We start from the raw sequence: 22,731 nt of genomic DNA, 5'->3' as shown, positions 1-22,731 counted from the left end.
GCAGCCTGTTCCAGTGCTATCGCCCTCAAAGCAGTTTTTCCTTATCAGATGGAACTTCCTGTGTTCCTTTTTGTTCCATTGCACCTTGTCCTGTTGCTGAGCACCGCTGAAAAGAATCTGATCCTATCCTCTTGAAACCCACCCTTTAGATATTGACAAGCATTGATAAGATCCCCTGTAAGTTTTTTCTCCTCCACACTAAACAGCCCCAGGTCTGTCAGCCTCTCCTCGAAAGAGAGAAGCTTCAATTCCCTCAGCATCTTCACAGTTCCTCCACTAGACTATTTCCACCAGTTCCTTGCCTCTTGAACTGGAGAAGCCAGAACTGGGCACGATAGTCCAGATGTGGCCTCACTAGGGCAGCATAGAGGGAGAGTAGAACCTCCCTTGATTTCTTAACACACCCTGAAACACCTTTGGTCTTCCTGGCCACAAGGGCACGTTGCTGGTTCATGGGTAACTTGTCCACCAGGACTCCCAGGTCCTTCTCTGCAGAGCAGCTTTCCAGCAGGTTAGACCCTAATTTGTACTGCTGCAAGGGGTTACACTTCCCTGTTTCATAAGTCTAGAGTGCATAACATGGCAGCTTCATACTCTACAGTCTCAAAAGATTTTCTATGTCAATAGTGAAAACCATCAGAACTTAACAGTGGTTATACAAAGACTGAAGGAAATATTTTGGTAGGCACATAAAGGCGGTGCCTAACCCCTTCTGAAGTGCACTTCCAAGGTGCACCATACATGACAGCCTAATGAATGTAATCTAAACCTACACAGTTTCTACTGCTGTTGCTGGAGATGGACTTTGAAAGTGAAGCAACAGAAAGCACACGTTACAACAAACAAAACCTCAGTAACACACACTGAGTGACTGCTCTGAAACATCACAGGCTGCAGCAGAATCTCAGAGGTCTCACTTCATTACTCTCAGCCTCTGAAACTTTAAATATTTATATTTCCTATAGCTGCCAGGTCAGCAGTAATAGCTCTTACAGGGCCACTGGCACAACTTTGTAGCTGATGCAAGGCAAACATTACCTCCAGACACCGAGATTGCTACCTGAAAAGCCTAAGAGCTATATCTCCTTTTAATTTTTTAATATTTTTTCTAAATTCTGCTGACTCTACTGATCATTTTCAAGGTTATCTCCCTATCCCTAGGACACCTTCTTAGTTCTACTGTTACATTTTTTTGCACTCTTAGCACAAGTTGCTCGCAACCACCAGTCAAACCAAACCCTGGTAAAACTTGAAACCCTAGTCAAAACCAGGCAAAACATTAACCTCCTTCTTCTGAAGCCATCAGCTGCAAAGTGCAGCCACCGGTGTCACACCCTGTCCCTCATAAGCCTCCCGGTGCCATGTATTGAAAGCATCTGGCACTGCTGAAGGAGGCTCAGCCCTTCTGCCAGCCAGTCCTGCTGCCAGCATTTCCTCTTAATGCTATTTCAAACTTAGCCCTCAGCATGGGTGTGATTTGATACACAAAGGGCTGTCTCTGGCTACAACTCATGATAAGGTGCATATTCAGGGCAACACAGGTCAGGAGGTTTAAGCAGGAATTCATTTTTTTAAAAAAAGTTTCTTTCCTTCAGTTACCTTTTTTTTTTTCTCTGCACAGAAAAATGGAGAATGTTTCTGTAATTTCCCATAGGCATTAAGAAAAATCAGAAGGCCAAATCTGAGAGATTTATGAATACCAAAGTCATCATTTTAATCTCTGGCTTTCAGTGTCTCTGAAAGTTACACAAGGCTCTAGACATGAGACAGAGTCACTGGCAAGGGCAAGCTTTAAATCACCATATAATTCAGGTAATTATTTTAGCCATGAGCAGCAAAACCAAGAATGAGCCAAATAGGCTATTCTAGGTACTGTTTTCCCTCGCTTCCTGCAATGTAGCAGCAAGAGATTGATAAGCTTCAAAAGGGTACACATGAAGCCATGGTCTTTCAGGTGCTGAAAGGGACCAGTCTGGTGCCTGAGAGTGGGCTGTGCAGGAATGGGCTCAATAGACTGAAACAAAGGAAAACTTCTTTTTTCAACTGTTCACTTAGTAAATTCTTTACCTCAACCTGCAAGTTTGGTTTGCTTGTTTTTCTTGCTTTTGCCCTTCTCGTTCTCTTCCTCATCCCACTTGAGCAGACAGAGCAAGTGACTGGGTGGGAGCTTAGCTGCCAGTTGTGGTCAGCCTGTCACAGTCACACATTTATTATGATTCATCACCAACTGTATGACACTGCCTCTGTTCCCTGGGTGGCTGCATTAGCAGACAAACCTAATAGCAATGGCCAGCTCCAAGAAAAACAACAATTACCACTGAGCACACAAACAAATATCCTAAGGGCATTCACACTAGCAAAATGCAATCACGTGGAGCTGGCAGAAAGCACAAAGACATACATCAGCTCCAACAGTGACAGAAGTGATGCTCCTGAAGCCTTTCCTGAAGTACTTCCTGATTCAACAGTCTCATAGAACAGGAGTTCCTCTGCCTCATTCAAATTCTACACTGAGATCAGTCACGAGGCAAAAAGCATTTCTGCTGTCCAAAAAACCCTCTTAGAAGTAATGTCTACCTGCTTTCTAAGAGCAAAAAAGAGAAGTTCAGTAACTGGATGCTCCCCAACCGAAACAGGGCGCACTGTAGAAACCAAGGCAGGCTCCACCTCTTGCAGTTCTGCTGCAGGCAATACAGCCATATGGTTACAATCTCATTCTGCATGTTTGCTTCTGCTGAAACCATCCTGTATTTATGAATCCAAGGAAGCAAATTTATTGCAATCTAGGTTTAACTGTGGCCTCTGATTCATTTCTAAATTACATAAATCCTTTTCTCACCATACCTGTGCACCAGCCACCAGCCTAGGCGAGCAGAACACTTTCAACCCTCGCCTACTCATTTATCCTTGCTTGAGCCACTATTTTTAACTGTGTATCATTTCAGTGTCTCCCAGACCAAGCCCACATTGCAGATAAAACACAATGTTTTTCAGACACTTACCATGAAAGGCAAATTTACATCTTTTAAGTAAATACTTTTTTAAAAAAATTAAAAGCATTGTATATGACTTCGTTACTGTTCTTTTTCATAAGAAAGATTTCCTGATAGCTGAAAACTCATCTGATAAATTAACAGGGAGATTATTAGTTTTATGTCTTTCTTAGATGACAGTTTTACAATGTTATTGGAAATACATTAACATCCTACACACAATAACATAATAGGAATGGCATAAAGCAAAAATTACTACCCACTTACACCCAGGGTGCAGAAAAATAACTCAGTGCAAAACTGCCTTGAGACAATATCATATCAGTGTTTCAAATCAAATTAATAATGGAAAAGCAAGAAACAGCCAGGGGCAAAAACATGTAAGCCACCCCCTCCTGAGGAAATGCAGATTGGCTTGTTTACAGCACTCAGGGATGCTTTGTGCCAGGATTCCTAGGGCAGGCTCCGGCAGTGCAAGCATTTCTCCTGATCAAGGGGCACAGCCTCAGGCATCCATTTCCCCTGGGAACTTCAAATACCAGCAGTGGGTGATAATGCATCCTCCCATCCCTGCAGTTTTCCATCCTATGTGTGGCAGGTTTAGGCTATGCCTTTAAAATTAAGCTGCAGATTTCAAGCAGAAAAGTAGAAAAATATAAGTCACAAAATATTATTCTAAACGAATTTCACTGGCCAGAATGTGCGGGATGGACGCAGATGTACCCTAACAATCTTTCACATTTCACTTCATTCTCATTCCTTCCTTTTCTCTTGTGGTTCCAGCTGCTTTGGCTGGGGAGTTAACCGTTACTGGCTGGCCTTGCAGATAAGAACACTAACATTGCTTCTTTGAACTAGCACTCCTCCTAACTGCTCCTCTTTTCTTCTGTTACAGGGGGAAGGAGGGGGTTGGGCGGGGAGTGGAGCAGCTCCCCTGCTCTCTGGGATCCCAGAGGGGATACAGAGGGGGTACAGGGGGTTTCTGTGCTATTTTCTGTTTGTAAATACCTGTATAATATTGTAAATACTGTATATTTTGTACATATTCATTGCATTCCATTGCAGAGTGCAGTTCTTGCTTGTAAATACAGCTTCTATTTGCTTCTAATTGAGCTGGTAGTGCTTAGTTAATGTGAATCAGAAACTTTAACCCACCACACTATGCCAGGGCCCCTACCCCTGGTGACAGATGCAGGACATTTCCACAGGAAAGCAACTTGTGTCACAAAATGTGGAAGGCATCCATCAGGTTAGGGAAGACTGGAATGGACATGTGTATTCTGAAGCATATCTGAAGGAACATCCTGTGTGGATACTCATGCAAGCTTGAAATCAGCTGCCTCACTTCCCAGGACAGGTCAGTCTTCACCAGCATCACCCAGGGTGACAGGACTAGCTGTCTAAAGACCAACTTGTGTACACATAGCACCCCCTCATGTACCCACAACAGGCCAGTGTTATCCTGAAACCAGACAAACCCTCATATGTCAACAGAGAAGAGCAAACAGCATCCAGCTTCTTTCAGGATGTCTGAGCTGTGCTTGCTCAGGTACATGCCCTGTACAGCCTGGTAATACCCCACGCTAACAGCTGCCAAACCCACCTATCTCACCCTCCACAGGATGCACAAGAAGGTCTAGTTAGCAGGAAGTTTTGGAAGCTAAACCTGGCAACCCTTTCCTGAAGCTGGGTGTGCATCAGTATCAGCTGGTGCCATACAGAGGACTCTGCAAGGTGCATGGCCCATGCATCTCAGCCATGTGCTGGCGCCAGTCCTGAGCAGCTTCCACTAAAGAAGAGACTGTGCCTAGCTCTCCCATCTGTTCACAACCACCCCCATCTGCACAGAGGAGGCAGCACAGGCCTGGAGAGATCAGGTGCTAGAATATCATGACACCAAGTTTATGCATCTCCAGCTTAGATTAGGGTGCAAAGGAAGTAAAAAGCAGGATGGATCTGCCACCTCTTTGAGACAGAAGAGGGGCACCACAGTTCTCAAGAGCCAGTGAGGTGGCAAGTCTCCTGCAACACTACATTCTCCACTGTACCTATTGGTTTCAGTACACCATTTGGGCACTTGTCCTTTTGGACACACATTCCTTGCCCACTTACAATTACATGCTTATGACTGTCACAAGCTGGGACATCTTCCAAGGAGGTCATGCCTGGTGGAAGAGTATTTGTGGGACAAGTTTTTCAGTGATTCCCACAGGTCTGGGCTCTGTCCATGATCTGTCACCAGCATTAAGGCTTCAGCAGAAGATCCAAAAGGATTTTTGGCCACTCTTCCCACCATGCTGCACTTCTGGGCAACTGTTGCAGAGCACAAATAACCTTTTTCTCCTCTTCCTCAACATTCTTCAGTATCCTGGGGACACTAGGGACCAAAGCAAGACCCACTGGTTTGAGAAAGATAGCTCAAGTTTTGCACATAAAGCCATTCATGTGCTCTCCACCACCACCAGAGGAGTGGGAAATGTGTTTTTCTATCACCCAGTGACCTCATCCCCCTGGGAAGTGATGGTGGGAATGTTGAACTGGAGACTTACTAAAATAAAAAATAATAATAAACTAGTAGAAAATACAAAAATTTAGACTCAGCAAATGTAGTAGTGACAAGCAGCACACTTCCAGCAGTGAATGTTGAATATCAGGCACTGCAAGCACCACAGCTCCAGTGAAATCTTAAGTCAGCAAACAGTGGGCCCTGAGAGCAGAATGGCAGGTGAGATGCTCCAGGGATGCCAGTCATCAGGAGAAGAGACTGTTCCCAGTACACTTCCCAGTTTATAGTCTGTGTGACATTTTAGAATAGAATGGAATTAACCAGGTTGGAAAAGACCTCCAAGATCATCAAGTCCAACCTATCACCCAACACCATCTAATCAACTAAACCATGGCACCATAAGCCTCATCCAGTCTCTTCCTAAACACCTCCAGTGATGGTGACCCAACACCTCCCTGGGCAGCCCATTCCAATGGCAAATCACCCTTTATGTGAAGAACTTTTTCCTAACATCCAGCCTAAACCTCCCCTGGTGCAGCTTGAGACTGTGTCCTCTTGTTCTGTTGGTGGTATGGAATACTTTTTTGGGCCATTTTGGGTCAGCTGCCCTGGCTTTTGCTTCTCCTGGCTTTAGCATCTGGCTAACTCAAAACTGCTAAGACCTTGACTCACATACCATAGCTGGCCAGAAATATCTGATCTACTTTGATCAAAGTGTCTTACCAACTTTATTCTCACTGAACTGGGTGCTATAGTCTTCTCAAAAATGCAGCATTCACAAATGAAAAACCAATTCTATGATTCTATCCCAGCAAAACCAGGACAGTGGGACGAGCTACAGAAATAAAGCCTATCAAACAGCCTAGAAATCTCACCACCTTTTTTCTTTTTCTCCCCCCCACCGCCTTCAGTGCTTCATTTCTGCATCTGTAGACAGTGCACACAGCACTCTTAGACAAGAGCTGTCCTGTGGTGAAGGAGATGCCAGGAGCCATCCAGCCTTCCCCACTTGTTCAGGTGGCCCCAGCATACAGAGCTCCTGGGATCAACTCTTCATAGGGCTCCAGTAGCATAGCCAGCCATTGCCCTCAAGACAAGGCAGCCTCCTCCACCCAGCTGCAGCCCAAATCTGGAGGAATGATTTCTCTGCAGCTCTTAGCAGGGTTAAGGTTTCAGACATCATGTTTGAGATGGAGAGGCTGAAGTCAACTGTCATGCCTTGAAGGGCTGGAACTGACAGGAACAGGCTCACAGCCAGAGTCTGGCTCTGGGGGGACCTGTGTCATGCCCGATCTGCCCCACCCAGCCCTTCCCATGGACAGAAGAGAGCAAGGGCCAAGAGGAATTGCTGGAAAGTGCTGACCACAAATCCCCGATGCGCCCTGACATATTTCTCTGCTCTGGCCAGGGAGCGGAACCCTCCCCAGCTGGCCTGGCCTTTCCTCTTTCCCACCAGCCCCCACTGACACCCACTGCCCTCACTCACCTTCCCTTCATGGATGCTCTGGAGCTTCTCCTGCTGTCCTCTGCCACCTGGACAGCCCTAGGTCTACACAGCCTGTCCCAAATCCCACTGCCCCAGCAGAAGGGCTTCCTCACACCAGCCCAGCTCCATACCTCCCTCCCCTCGCCAGGGCTGAGCCTGGTGCCTTCCCCAAGTGTCAGGCCCAAGGCCAGGGGTGGGGAGAGCAGCAGAAGCCCCACAGGCAGCTGGTCCCACATCGAGTGGTCAGAGGCTCCACAGCCACAGGGCAACTTGCTGCTGCTGGGCTGGGGCCAAGCTGCAGGCAGGAGGGAACCCCGGGGTTGTGGCATACCAAGAAACCCGATGGCTGCCTCACGCATGGCCTCCTGTGGGCTCAGCAGGTCTGGCGGGAACTGCCGCAGGTGCTCATCTGCTCTGCTGCAGCGCTGTGCCAGCCAGAGAGAGCACGAGGGGACAGAGGGAAGGGTTGGTGCAGACTCTCCTCTGCACCCACAACTGCCCTTCCCTGTCAGGACACCCAGAATGCCCAGGCAGCAGCCAGCTGAAGCTGGGTTTGGAGGAAGCAGAGGGCTGGATACACCCAGGGAGCTGTGGTGCCACCCTGCTGCTAATGCCCAGTTGGGCCAGGACTCTGTTGGCACCCCTGGGCTCAGGGAGGGAGAGTACCCTGGAGAAGAATCCACAGAGACACATGCATGAGGGAAGGGAGCATGCGTGGGGTGCGGGCTGGCAGCAATGGGCTGTGGCACTGTGCAGGGGTGAGCATTGGGGGTTTGAGTTTTCAGAACAGAGTTAAAAGCTCTATTCAACATTTTACAAGAGAACGGATCAGTAGAGCTACTGGCAAGTACAGTGTAGGCTTTATATATGAAAGGAACAAACTAAAAGCACAATTTTCACATTCAAGGCATACAGGTGACATTGGATTTCTAGAAAGGAAACATTCAATGATTTATGATGCAAGCTAATTGCCATAGAAGTCTATGAAAGCTCAAGTCCCTTATAAACTTTAACAGAATACACAAATATGTCCACATGTAAACAAGTAATGCTTCCACTGGTAGCTCTGTATTTCCCAGGATCACATAATGCATGGTATACAGTAATGCTGGGTCATGTGAAGCAAGAAGGAATGAGATAGAACCTTTCTGATAAGGCCTCGTCACAGTTTTCCCTGTAAGACTGTTCCATTTTCAGCTACAAAGACGCCAGAGCAGTGGCTTCAGTAAGCAAGATGTGCATGTGCTGGCCTCCTCAGTCAGCTGCATCCTAAAGTAGAAACAATTCTCCATGTGCGACAAGGCTTCATGTCCCTATACTGAAGCAAACACCAAAATACACAAACTGGTCTTGTCTTCTCTCCACTGTCTTGGACCAACACATTTTCACAGCGGGCATAGAGTGGAACATGCTCTTGTGCACTGAGGCAGGTAAAGTGTACAGACTATGGTAGCTGTTGCCTGGCAAAAGGAAAATACCTGAATATTCAAAATTATGTATTTTGGGAGATCGCTCCTAGACAGCAGGGATAAGATGGATACAATGCTTTGCTAGGTAAATAAATGCCATTTTCAGTGGTACTGCACCCAGTTATACCACATAAAATGCCACAAGAGTCAACTGACAGAAAGCAGAAAGAGCAACCCCACCATAGCAAGCATCACAATATTTAAGGCTGGCCAATAATGTCTTCTCCATTTCAAAATGCTAACATCCACAAACAGGTGTTTGAAAAAGCTAAATTAATTGAAATGCTCCAAAGATACAAATTACAATAAAGAAACAAGCAAGGATTATCACACAAGGCCTTTGGAAGCACATTCTAGATGAATTAAGTCTCTCCCATGTGGAGCTGTTGACAGCTGAGCTTCTGCATTGCTGCACAGTTCTAGGCAGCGCAGGAAGAAGTCCACCCTGCTCATGTAGAGTCTGAGACGTGGGTGCAGGGTTGGACCACAAGCTGTCTTTCCTCCAGGGAATGATGCTGAAATGCAACAACCTCAGAAGGTCTGACAGACAAACAAGTAGCAAGCTAGATCTGGCTACTATAACAAAGTAAAGGGAATGGAGATTGATTCATGAAGACAAGCAATTAGTGGCTAAAGGAAACTCATGAACAGGCTCCTTTGAGTGAAATTGCAAAGCAAAGTGATTTTGGCAGCAGTAGCAGAACTCTCAGAATTAGGAGTGCTTTTTAACAGCAACTGACAAGAGCTAATTACTACCATTGAACATCACGGGAGATGAGGAAAAAGGAGAGCTTGGGTAACATGGGAGTCCTGCCAGGAGATAAACAGTCATCTTAATGTTTTACCATCATTGTGCAATGAGCAGAAAGGGCTATTTTATCAAACATCCACCCCCACCCCCACAAAAAAAAAGTTCTGGTGATTCCTGCTGAGACACTGACGCTTTGGTAGGTCAGTTACCATTTGCTTGGTGGTTACTGCCAGCTCAGAGAATTTATTCTGATGAACTGTAACCTGTGTGAGCAAAAGAAAAAATAATTAGAGTAGAGCTCCTGACTCTCTTGAGCATTTTGCTTTCAACCTCATGATATCATCGTGGAAAAGTGAATGTCTTGCACAACACTTGGGATCAAGGAGTTCTTTGCAGCACCCATTCAGGACAAAGTGTCTTAGCAGAGCAACAGAGAAACTAATTGTCAGGAAGTGAATTTAAAAGACAGAAACATCTGCATGCAAAACACCTGGAATGGCCAATCCAGCGACTCATATTGAGGACAGTCAGTGCAGATATAAGTACTCCCTTTCAGAGGGGACAACATAATGCACACATCTGCTTCCTGTGAGACACTAACCTCTCTGTTCACACCCTGACGTTAGTACTGTGGGTTGCCAAGGCTCAGCTTCAGATTCAGGACAGCTCACATGCAAACCTGTTTGATCACAACTGTGGCATCATTTAGACAGCTTACTGGAAAGTGACTCCATCTTTTCAATGAGAGGTTATTTCCACAAGCTCCATCATAAACAGGCATCTTCTTTCCCAGGCTCTCTAACTGGAATTTATTAGTTCCTTTAAACAGATTAGGTTGTTGAGACTTCCATTTCCTCTTGTCACCGTTCTGAGCACTCTTCAGCCACCCTATCATCTTCCTTGAAGCTTAGTGCTAGCACTGCATGCTGTACTCAACAAAGGATTCACTGCACTATAAGGAGCAGGAGGAATAATTCATACATCTCACAGACAATAAAATACTAGCTCTTTAATATTCCATTTCACACACTTTTCTGCAGAACAGCTGTCTTCACAGGTTTTCCCCTATTTTGTGCCTGTATAGCTAGTACCTCACAGGAAACTGGACATTTTGCATTTGTTCTTTGAAGCTTTGAACTCCAAGCTGCAGCTACCTTTGATCTGAACCACTGCTGTTTGGAGCAGGGTTCAACTAGATGACCTCCAGAGTTCCATTCCTCTATTCTCTAGGTGACTTGGAGTTTACTGAACCCCAGATAAAGCCCAGTAACTGGCAATCATTGTAAATGTTGTTAGGTGATTGTAAGTCATTCATAACTAAATTGAACTTCAGGTCATGTGAATATGAAGTTATGCCTGACAAATGGCAAGATAACTGATTCAGAAATGTTCAACACAGGTACAAGTTGTCTTTCAGGAAAATCCTCTAGGGTAGAGGGAGCCAGGCTCTGGTGTTCAGGCTGATCAAGTCATTCCAGATTACCCTCATCAACAGCTGTATTTCTTAATTTGCTGTCTTTAAAGACAGCATTTTCTGCATCCATCAATGTTTGTCTGGTTTTCACATCCCACTGGAATCTGTGGCTCCAATTCTTCTGCAGAACTTGATGAAAAAGGACACAAGGCTAATGACTAGACACTAAACTACAGCTCTGGAGACTTTGAATCTCTATAGTTTGTTGTATAGGAAACAGGAAGACTACAGTGATCCATGACCAGAACAGAAACAAACAACAGAAACAAATGAGGAAGAGAATTTAGCTCTTGTTTCTTTTCCAGTATTAGACCACATCAATGCAAGCACAAATAATTAACATTTCATCCAGAGATACACCAATTTAAGACCACAAATGCTGTTAACTTACACAAGTTAGAGAACGGATTAAAAATGGCTTACCCTGCTCAGGTAGCTGCTCTTGGGTTTTGGCTATTTTTACTTGATTTTGCTGGAAATCTCTTTTAGAAGACCTTTCAAATCAGAGAGCTTAAAATGGGGGTGGGGAGAGAGGAAAAAAGAGGCAGCTTTGTTTATATAAACTTGGTCAAAAGAGAATTCTCTTTCCAAAAGAGAATTGCAGACTAGGATGAAGGAAAAGGAACAAAACAATCAAGCAGTAATAATTACGTTAAAGGACCCCTGGGAAATACTGTACAACATCAGCAACAACAGGCATAAACCTCCTTATCTGAGCTCCTGACTCCCTGGCTACCCTGTGAGCACCAGCCACTACTTCAAAAGCAATGACTGACTGCTTCTGTATTCAGCAGTGATGGCAAATGAAGCAGTGTTAACCAAACAGTTCACAGGACAGCAATTGTTAATAATAGAGGAATGTGTAATTGCCTCTCCAAATATTACATCAATGCAACAGTGCTTGAAGGGATACTCCCAGTTGTAGTTTTCATCAATGCACTAAATGCAGTGAGGCCCAAAGCATACGTATTTCACGTAGTTAACACATAGGCATCATGACAGCTACAAGCCTCTCAACTAGACTCCATCTCCTTCTGCCCCTTCAGAGCAGAGACAGCAGATGAGTAGAGTTTTGTGGAGCAGTTACTCCAACACACAGAGCTGCCCTCAAACCCTCCCCATGCCATAACTGAAGTCTGCTATTCCTCTGCAAATCTGCATCAAGCTTAGGGAAAAGCTTACCCCCTACCTCCAGTTCATGCCTAAGACTTACTTATATTCTCAGACTTGTTTTTAAGATACCATCTCAAGTGAGAGCCAGTGAGATATCCTTGGAGTCTTTTGCTCTCAAGGATACTATTTCTAAGCAGTGGCCTCACCACAATTCTGTCACTGAAGCTGAAGGCATGAATAGAACAGTTTACTGTAAGGTATAGCCTCACTGAGTAAGAGACACGGTTTGAGTATTACTTCTCAGTGGAGGATTAAGGTCATATTTCCTTTCAGCTTCACGAGGAGCATCACTAGACATGTATTTTGTCACTCACCAATTCCATTTTAGACGTGAAGCAAGCTATTATTTTGCAATCTAAATTATTTGACAGCAATCCAAAATATTTTGAAGTACATGAGGGCCTTTACACTCCAGGACTTCTAAAAACCTCTGTTCTTCACACCAAAGCAACTCCCCACTTCATAGGCAAAATATGCAATTCAATTAACCCTCAGGAAATACTACTTGTGAAGGTCTTTTCAGTATCACAGCCATACAAAGTATACTCGTATGAGAATTCTGTTAATTCTGTGCTCTCGAGTAGATTGGTAGCTTTAGATTGCTTCAACACAGGACGCTTTTGTAAATCAGATGAGTATTAGTCATTTTTTTGTAATTAAAGGTCTTTCCACCTTGCTATACGTATGAAATGTGTTTTATGGGGCTGCTGCACAGCAGAATCTTGCAGTTTTGTAACACAGAAGTTATTTTTACTTCTATTCCATCCAACAAAAAACACTATGACACAATTCTTTAGTGCTCAGCAAGTACCTTTCTACTTTGTTTCCCAGCACAAAATGAAGCTACGTATGGCATCAAAGGAGCAAAGGAGCACATTGAAAAAGCCCAATTAAAATGGAGTCCTGGTGGCAACAGGAAAAACTGCACATGACTATTAGTGATGTTCCTTTTCCAGTAGCTGCTATACCAGACAGAGGTACTTTCCCCAGAGCAGTGTAAAACACACATACCTTTGCATCCAGTTGTCTGAATCGATGCAACATCCTGAAAATGGAAAGATGACATAGAAGAAAGGATTGAGTCTAGGTGTTATACAAGCCTTGGCTAACCATATCCTGTTTGCAAACCTGTCCACCTAGTCCTCATTTTTGGCCAAAGTGTGGACCTAAGGCAACTAGAGTCTGAAGATGCCAGAAGGCTTCCCTCTTTCTGTGTAGTCAGAGGTCAGATACAAAACAGATCATCTGCAGCTGCCCCATGCTTGGGAACACCAGTGTTTCATCCTCCCCAGGTGGCAGGGCTGCAGGTGGTTTGGCAGCTACTGTGTGCATAATACCTTAAAATATTGCCATTAGCATTTTATCAGCCCAAATAAACTATTTCTGAAGATGGTCTGTGGCAGCTGACAAAAAGCCATCATTTTACTTAAAAAGAAAAGGCACATCTATGCTGAGTTTATTTATCTGCTCCTTAGTTTGTAAACAATTAGAGCTGCTGAAAACCTGTCTCCACCAAAAATATTCAGTGGCACGTTTAAGAGAGTGAAGACAAAGAATGGCAGCCTTACTCTTCTGATGAATCATTTGCTTTGGTGTTGATTTTGACAAGGTAGTTCTCCTTCATGACAGCTTCCCATGCCAGAATTTCATTGTCCTCATTTTTTGAGCCTGAAAAATGCATGTGAAGAAAAACAGCATCACTAAATTCAGTTAATTTCACTAAATTTGGTTTTCTAATGCCTAGGTGCAAAAACGTTGTGTACATGCTTGCATCCAAAGGCTAACAATTCCATTCTCTGTGTCCAGAGCCCCTCTTCCCACATGTGGCAGAGCTCTGATAAACAGACATTAATGCATTTTACTGCATGCTTCCAGCAACCAGAGTTGGTTAAAAAAGAGAAAATATGAACAAAAACCCCTAACAAGCTCCAAAAATCTCTCTGGAATCTGCTGAGTCTCTGTTAACACAAGTGCTTTGTGAAACAGCAGCTGCCTCAACAAGCACAGGACATTCCAGGCAGTCCCTGTCTAGGCTTGAACTTTCCATTAGTTTCTACATTATCCCATATTGGATCATTAAGAGTAAAATGTGTTACAAATGGAGTTTTATGGAAAAAAAAAAAGGGGGGGGGAGGGGGGGAAGTTTGCTGAGCCAAAGGAAGGCCACAATTGGCAAATGACTGAAGTCCTATTTCCTCCATTCAGTGCTCCTCTGACTTCACACAGCCTGTTGTTCTCTCAGATACTGACAAGCATTTGAAGCGCCCAAATCTCAGACAGGTCCATAATAGCTAAGTGGGGAATTCAGGCTTTTGCAACATTCAGTGCCTTAGCATGCCTTCTTTGTGCAGTTCTCAGTTCCTGCCACCAGTTCAATCACAATATTATGGCCCTAATTAATTCCTCTGTTTCTTTTCAGAACGGCGACATCTGCTGTGCATCACTTGGGCAGGAATACCTGCCTTTAAACAATCTCCCCGGCAAGGAAACAAAACAGTGATTTGGACAGCCAAAACAATTCAGTGTTAAGGAATGTTATACCCCAAAGCAGGGGGTATAGTTCTTCTAAACTGGTAACAAATCCAGCCTGTGCTGCAGGGCAACAGTCAGGTTGCTAATGGATGGGAGTAAGTCTGTCAATTAACTCAACTTATCCCCTCTCCTCTGCTTTTGAATGGCACTTAAAAAGAGAAAGCACTCCATTTGTTAGGGGAAAAAGCTTGTTAAAACAATTCATATCTGTGCCCTCTGACAGAGTAAATAAGAGGGAAATAGCTAGAAGACTGACTCAGCCAATTCTGCATTTTTAAGGTGGTTTACCCATTTGGGTATGCCCAGAGGGCCAGGAGACTCTTTATCCTCTTTCAGTCACTCACTAGCAGGAAAAAGAGCTTCTGAAGATGACTGATCTACTAGGCTGCCCTAACAGCTACTAGCAGTATTAGCTGGAAGATTGGAAAGGAATGACAAATAGAAATGAAGCTCCAGAGGGTGGAGTGACAAACAGAGACTGAGTCTACCTCTTATACTAGCTAGCTACACGCTCAAGATATACAAGATCAGGGATCTCTACCCCGGGGTAATCACACAGGAGGGTTGCACTACCAGATATTAATGATAAATTGGGTGGTTTACATCTTCCATGCAGACCACAAAGATTACTTATGCCAGTGCTCTAATACAAAAAACCCCAAAATTAAACAGAAAAACAGCCAGAAACAAAATACCACCTTTCAAAGGTAGGAAGCAGCATAGGCAGCTAAAAACTGATAGATTTAATTTGAAGACCTAAATGTTCTACATACCCGAGATAATTCTGCCTTGAAATGACTTGGACAAGAAAGCACAGGATAACTCTCTATAACATTCAAGTAGAGCAGGACTCATGGTAGAATGTAAAAGCTTTTTAACCAGACCAAACCCAAAGTTATTGGGAGGCAAGAATACCAACAATGCTCAGCTGGAGTTTTAGCATAAGGAGTTAGGAGTATAATTCCACATATCCCAGAGAGTACCTAGAGTACTGAAGGTAGATTGGAGCTCAGCAAAGCCTCTGGCTGCTTATTTGAATGTTATTGAAGAGTAATGTTACTGAAAAGCTGCATTTGAGAATGAACATGAATAAGGTGCTCCTCATTTCCAAGATGACCACATCTTCTAAGGTCTACATTGCCCTAGAAAACTTCCCAGCAAAACACTAACTGCCTGCTTGAAGCATATGAAAGAGCTGACTTCTAGGCAGTAAAAAGATAATCCAACTCACAACAAATAGATGGTTCTTTACTTTCTTTCTTACAGCAGCATTTGAAACATTTCCTCATCACCATGAATATGTAGGCAAAGATAACAAAAGGGAAGGGGGTAGTCAAGCGACTGCAGTACTCTTGGACCAAGAAGTAGCGCTGGAACTTCCACACCTGGTCATTGTTCTCTTGTACTGATCCAACAGTGTAACTGGCAGGTAAAGAGAAAATACATAAATACATTAGCTATTCATCAAAGGACTCCATCTCAGAGCCAAATAACACAGTGTTTCTCTGCATTATACCAGGGCATGTTTTTGTAAAGCCATCCCAGAGCTGTTAATTTTTACTGAGGTTAGTGAGTTTGCCCTCCTTTTTAGAGAGGAATTTGAAAATGGCAAGAACAAACACAGTGGGGAAAAAACCTAACCATTGAAAAAACCCTGATGTTACAAATGAACTGGAAAAGTTAGGAACAGGGAGCTAATATTCAAAATACCTTCACTGCTTTAGCTTCTAGGCAATCTTCTTTCAGCCTAGACACGTGAGAAAAGGACGCTTCTTCACAAGATGCTCAGTCTCATTAACTCATCAGCTAATGTTCTTCCATGCAGCACCCCCCACCCTCAAAACTGGAACATTTACCAAAAAAAATTAAAGCTCCTGAGATTTTAAGTGGAGGCAGTAAGAATGCTCCAGGCATGGAACAAGTTTACCATACTAAGTACTGTATGAACACAGGAAAAAGAAAAAAAAAAAGTGGGGGGAGGGGAAGAAAACACCACACACAAAAAAACCCCACCAGAAACAAAAACACAAGAGCAAATAGCTGACAGACTGCCCAACCTCTCATTGCTGACATTAAATGGCAGACAGATTCTTCCACAATATCTGTGTTGAGATCCTAATGGACCACTACATGAGAAGCTAGGACTTTCACCTGGAGGAAATTATTTTAGAAGGTCTAAAATGTAATAGTCAACCTTTTCAGCTAATGCACACTGGATGCAACGAAAAAGATGGATTGCCTGTTCAAATTTATATATCACTAATAACAACATAGAGTGGGACTGGTGTCAGACATCAGCATTATTAAAGATTGACAAATACTGTGTACACACTGGTCCAAGAGGAGCATCACAAATGTCACAGGTTTCTAACTGCATCAAGGAAAAGCCATCTGAGATTGCTGTTTGCCCACTGGGCTTTCTTGACTGCAGTACAATCCAGTGCTCCAGCTGTTCAGCCCATTGTTAAAATGAATAATGCACAGCTCAGTGTCATTACAGAATTCATGCTGGGTCCTTCCACAGAATAAACTGAAATGGCAAAACCTAGGTTTTCACTAGCACAACTGTATAAACCAGAGCATTTACCATGAGGTGCTGCTAAAACAAATGTTCTAACAAAGATCAGAGGCCTCTAGGGTAGAGCTAGTTTACTGTTGTACTTTCCTTTATTAATGTTAATTGTTTTCACTCTTTCTTGTGTATATAAGCATTACCTTCTGTCCTCAGGTCCTGTGCAGGTTAGAAAATGTAGGTATAACTAATAGGTATTCTACACCAGTCCTAGTTGCCTTGCCAAAAAAGCACATTTCTGTCTTTGGAGTCTAGATCAGCATGGGGAGCAAAAAGGATTCAGAGCAGAAGGGAGAGCAGATGCCAAAGGTGAGACATTCTCAACTTATCACAGTGACACATCTCATCTCAGGCCAGTAAAACTTGGCACTGGCATTCAGAAGGGAGATCCTCAAGGCAAATCAGGAGTCCTTAGCAGTTCCTGTAAATACTCTTGTTGCCAAAGCAAATCCTTGCCAAGTCTCACCACAAAGTACCATCAAACGCACATAACCAAACATGGCAGACCTCAAGAAGGATGCTTAGGGGGTGTAAGTATTTTTGATAGGCTGCAAAGCAGGAAAAGCAGGAATAGGAAGGGGAACAGAGCCACAGCACCAATCCAACTGTATTCACAGGTCAGAAATGAGATGGGAGGGCAACACACTCCAGAAGTCTAATGTGAAGGACTTTCAATTACAAACTAAACTCTGTGTCAAAGCTTGCAGTGTAAACAACAAAGATTTCTGGGAGAAGCTGAGGAAGCCTTTCCCTGCAGATCAGTTAGTTTTGCTCTTGCACGTTCACTGCAGTCAGTGAATACAACAGCAACCACTTTGATTTGGCAAATCAGTGTTGGCTATGTGGTATAGACAGCAGTTACTACCACCATATTTCAGGTGCCTGATCCATCTGCATGGATGGACAACACCTCATGAGATGCCAGAACAGGCTTCAGGACTGGAAGAACTATAGACAATTTACTATATAAAAGCAGAGGTGATGAGATTTTTCAAGATAAAGTCCTTTTGTATATCCCAAGGAGATACAGCCCATTGCCCGTGCTAGAAGTCAGAACAATAAATAGCAGATCCATCAGAGCAATAACACACTCATCACCAGACAGCAGTTCTGGTTAATAAAACCAAATTGTCTTGAAAGGACTGTGATGATAACTCATTTATTCAGTCTAGGAAGGTCAGCTGTGGAGCAACTCACACTTGGTAAAGCACTAGCCCATCCATCACTCCTGTGTGAGCCACAGGAGTTAGTACTAAGCCCAGTGTGCATGGATGATTAGAGAAGTAGTAAAAGGACAGGCAACAATCCATTCTTTCTCAGGGGCATACTTATACAGGCATCACAAGCAAACAATTGCCTCTTTTGTACATACCCAAACATGGCCACAAGCAGGTTCACAAGGAGGATGTTAGTTGAGAGCATGTAAATACAGACAAGGGGAATGGTAATCCACTCTGGGAAGCGAGGTTGGTTGTTGGCATCCAGCTCCACACATAAGGGTTTGGACTCATTCCCAGAAAAGGTGCAGCGATCGAAGTTGTAGGTGGTACCTCAGAGGGTGAGAGAGGAGAGCAAACAATGAGTCCTATCCCACACTTTCTGTTGAGTCCAGTCCCAGATACTGCCAGTGACCACAGTACATGTGGCTGCCTCCTTCCCCGCCTCCCCATCAGACCTAAAATCTTGGTTTGTTGTTATTCAGAGAAAAGGGGTCAACACAGGACTGGGCAACAGAGCCTTACACCCACCCAGGAGAGCTTCCCACAGGAAATAGGTACCATCAACATCGTCAGGGTATTGGCCAAACATAGCCAGGTATGGCTCATAGATGACAGATCGAAATATCCACTCCCAGCGGTGCTCATTCTTCCTCAGGATGCCTTGCCTGGCCACACCAAAGGCCACCATCCATACAGCAAAGAGGAAGAGGAAGAAAAATACATCTACCATCTGAAAAAGGACAACAAGCAAACACATCAGTGCCCCACTGAATACCTGATTACAAGTCTCATGTGCCTTTTTTTCTCCCTGATTTGATATCAGGGTGGAGAACAAGCATTAGCAAAGCCCACTCAGGATAGCACCATTGTAATGCAAGTTTTCAGAGCAGTGCTTTGTAAGTTTACAGCTGCCAAGACACACACATACAAATAATTGACCATTGCCATTCAGGGCACTTTAAAAATGCTTCTGCAACCATAAAACCAAGGCACCTTTCAGAATATGGGTTATCCACCTGGCACCACACCGAGCCCACCTAGAAAAGTCAGATCTACGTACAAAGGCTAAACAACAAAGGCAGTTGCAGATCCTGCAGATGAGTGTCAGGTGAAAGCAGCCACCACCTCTGAAAATGCCACCTTGGATGGTTTCAAACCAACATTTACAGCCCATACATTCTGGCTAATGGTTTCATTAATTTTCTAGTTCTTAATATACAGATAACTGAAGACTGGCAATACCCCAGGTGAGCTTTCCTGTTTCTTGCAGATCCGCTTTGACCAATATCTGCCTTTCTGCTAGATCCAAGCACCTATATTATTAGACTTACTCAAAACCCCATCACTTTTGAAGGCCAAACAAGAGAAAGGTGTACAGGAAACAACCCTCTGTGATTGCTTCCGTATCACAAAACACTCTAGGACCAGGCAGTCTCTAGACTTCATCTTAGCAGCAGAGGTGCAAGGCAAAAAAAAGGCTTTCTGGCTAACCTGCAGACTATATTGTTATCCCTATAGTCACCACACACACATATATATATAAAATTTAGAACCTAACTATAAGTCCTTAGCTATGGCATAAGACAATCCAAATACTGCAGAAATGCAGAAAGAGGGGGGAAATTTCCCCTCAGAATATCTAGCAATGGAGTGTCATTCCCCAAATGCTCCCTGCATTAAGTTCACTTCAATTTTTTGTTGTTTAGAATATATCTGCCTATGTGCACAGATATCACTGGAAGGAAGATTCAAGCAGACATGCTCCAGCTCTCCAATGCTCCTTACCCTCTAGCTTTAGCAAGCCAGATCTGTGTTATATGGAACCTTACTCTCTTCCTACTACCTTTGCCAGTCTGTTAGTGAATATCCCTTCCAGCTACAAAAACAGAATTGGTCAAGCCACTCACCACCCAATTCTCCAGTTAGTTGTGTGATGGATGCAGTGGAAGACAGAAATGCCCCTCCTATACTATTTCTCTTCATTGTCTGGTTTGGGGAATGCTCATGGGAGCAACAAGAGTGATAGAATATATCAATGAAACATGGAAGATAAAAGCCACCAGGAAATGAGTTTCCTTTTCTTTTCTTTAGCCTGATCTTTATTCTCTCCCTGTGCAGAAGGAGAGAAAGAGTCCTTGGTCTTATAATTAGGTCCTATTTAAAGCTTAATTAACCCTGTTTAGCAGATTTAAGAGGAAAGAACATGCTGCCATCATCAGAATGCTGGCGATTTCACTTGAAAAACAAGACATCACATCACTTATATGTATCTCTTGAATAGCTGCCAGAATCTTACCATCCTCTGCAGCATAATAATTTTGGGTCCTAAATTCCTGCTAACTGTGAAAATATGGATCAGCCTCAGAGTAAAAACTATGTAGTCCAAACAGAAAATGACTCTCCCAGAATACCAAGAGCTTTCATCAGATGTGTGAAGCCTGATGGAGACAGTAAAAGAAAATGAAGAGGAGTTGGGTGAAGCATGCAGAAACCAGGTAAAAATACAGTGAAATGCTGAAATGGGGAGGGGGGAAATAGAACAGGGCTCTCCAGGACTACATGTCTTCTCCTACCCATTCCTACCTGATGATGACAGGTAGCAAAACTCCTTAAAACACACTTTGTTCACACCCTTCCTGTCTTAGCATCATCATAGCTGTCTCTCCTCTTCCCCTCCACATCTATTAGCAGCAGGAAAATCTTCTGTTCCCACAGCCCTCCAAAAACATCAGTGCAATGACTGCCCTGCTGCACTGAGGCAGCAAGCACTAAGCTACAGTTGGCTGAACAATTACACTATAAAATGTGTTTTCATCAGTTCTTTGTCATGGTTGTTAACTCACCCATTCATGTAAAACAGCTCATGTGAGCTAATAACATTCTGTTTAGACTACTGTATTCCCTTAAACACAACACACTGCAGCTCAGAGCCCAGGTTACCATATTAATAATAGGAGACAGGGAAAATCCCAAAGAACTAACTCCCTGAGATATTAACCGTTTCACTCTGCAGCTTTGTCTGATATGATCTATAATGCCAGTCTTGAAGGCATTGTGGTGAAACCTATGCCTATTTCAATCATCACTTTCTAAACCTGCCCATCCAAAGCACTAAGAAGGGCAGCCCTGCTGGCACAGAAAGATCTGAGTTTGGGGAAGCTACCTTTGACTCCAAGGGTAGACTCAACTTCCATTAAACAAACAAACAAAAAATACTGCATGCTGATATTCCCTAGTCACTTAATTTCTTTATTTGCTTTAGAATTATTTGCAGAATAAAGACTTGACAGTATTTGGGGTCTTCACAGAAGACAGGGAGTTTCATGAACATTTCCCAAAACTTTATAGTCATAACCCACAAAGGAAGCAAAGCCATTACATGGCCACAAGAAAAGACACTACTCACCTGAACACAAGGCCAGCTATGAAGTAGAAGATTGCTAACGTATCCATAACATTCCACGTATCTGAGAAATACTTACTGCCATTCATGTACCACTGGGAAGGAAGAAGAGGAGAAAGTAACCACCACACAGCACTGGCCGGTGACCTGGGGAGCTCAAGCATCTTTCCCTCATCTCTCCCCACTGGATGCCCTCATGTGTAAATATTTCACCCACTGCAATAAGAAGGATTGTTTCCCTGCCCAGTTATTTTTTTCCCCACACACACAATAGGTACACTAAAATTCAGATTGCTTTCAATTTTCCCAAAAGAGGGCTCTTAATATCTTTAACAATGTCAAACATCACTGGCAGCATGTTTTTACCATTAACTTCTGATAGGACTATGGGTCAAGAGTTTCTCTGTCTAGGGCTCCTTAACACATTTTCTTCTGTCACCCAGATGTCCTTAAGATAATGCTCTTCACTAGAACCATTATAGCACATCGGTGACACAAACATTGGTCTTTAATATAGGTTACTGTGCTCAAAGGAATTAACCCAATCACATGGGTCCTTGTACATGGGGAGAGGAAGGAACCACTATGACAAGATTGATATAATTAGTGCTCCATGCTGCCAGGGGACCTCAGAGTAGTTCTGCTAGATCATACCATAGTCTGCTGCCAAACAGGTGAAAGGAATCTTGGTGAGACCCACTAGGATCAGAAGAAACACTGTAGGGAGGCACTGTTTGGGGGCAGTTGAACTATTCTGGCTTCCCTTTCTTCCTATAGCTCATTCAGCAATCTGTCCTTGGCTACACTCATGTGCATCTTTGATCAATAGATGCAGATTTGATTTATTATTTTAAGTACCTGTCTCTTTCTTCCTGAATTTCCAGTCTAGTGAGAATCTCTGCCTGATCCCAGACTGACTGGTACCACACTGGTTTGTGCAAGAACCAACTGCTGCATCTTGTTCCGAGGTGACTCATTAGGACATGTAGTTTAACCAGGAGAAACCTCCACCAGGTCTGAAGAAATAGCTTAAGTCTTTGACCATAATTGGTTTTAATTTTCATTGAAATTATCAAAGCTTAGAAGAATATAGATCAGTGAATCCCTCTATAACTGGAACATTCAAGATAGGCAGTTCTGCTCTCAGTACTT

At 43.6% G+C, this 22,731-nt stretch overlaps 1 protein-coding gene across 1 annotated transcript in view; it reads right to left on the bottom strand.

Moving 5' to 3' along the window:
* Positions 1-9,438: 9,438 nt before the first annotated feature.
* TRPM8 (transient receptor potential cation channel subfamily M member 8) overlaps positions 9,439-22,731 on the bottom strand; it is a 40,213-nt gene continuing 26,920 nt past the window's right edge. Inside the window, exons 17-25 of the mRNA XM_054172095.1 lie at positions 21,583-21,674; positions 20,473-20,614; positions 18,735-18,906; positions 18,329-18,506; positions 15,616-15,806; positions 13,421-13,520; positions 12,864-12,897; positions 11,103-11,189; positions 9,439-9,468 (exon numbers count right to left, since the gene is read on the bottom strand). Of these exons, the coding sequence (XP_054028070.1) occupies positions 11,139-11,189; positions 12,864-12,897; positions 13,421-13,520; positions 15,616-15,806; positions 18,329-18,506; positions 18,735-18,906; positions 20,473-20,614; positions 21,583-21,674 (960 nt within the window). The 3' untranslated portion in view covers positions 9,439-9,468; positions 11,103-11,138. The remainder of the gene's footprint in view (positions 9,469-11,102; positions 11,190-12,863; positions 12,898-13,420; positions 13,521-15,615; positions 15,807-18,328; positions 18,507-18,734; positions 18,907-20,472; positions 20,615-21,582; positions 21,675-22,731) is intronic.

Source organism: Dryobates pubescens, chromosome 2 (assembly GCF_014839835.1).
Source record: "Dryobates pubescens isolate bDryPub1 chromosome 2, bDryPub1.pri, whole genome shotgun sequence".
NCBI classification, from domain to species: Eukaryota; Metazoa; Chordata; class Aves; order Piciformes; family Picidae; genus Dryobates; species Dryobates pubescens.
The sequence above is the reverse complement of the archived record's forward strand: the minus strand, read 5'-3'. Positions and strand labels throughout refer to the sequence as shown.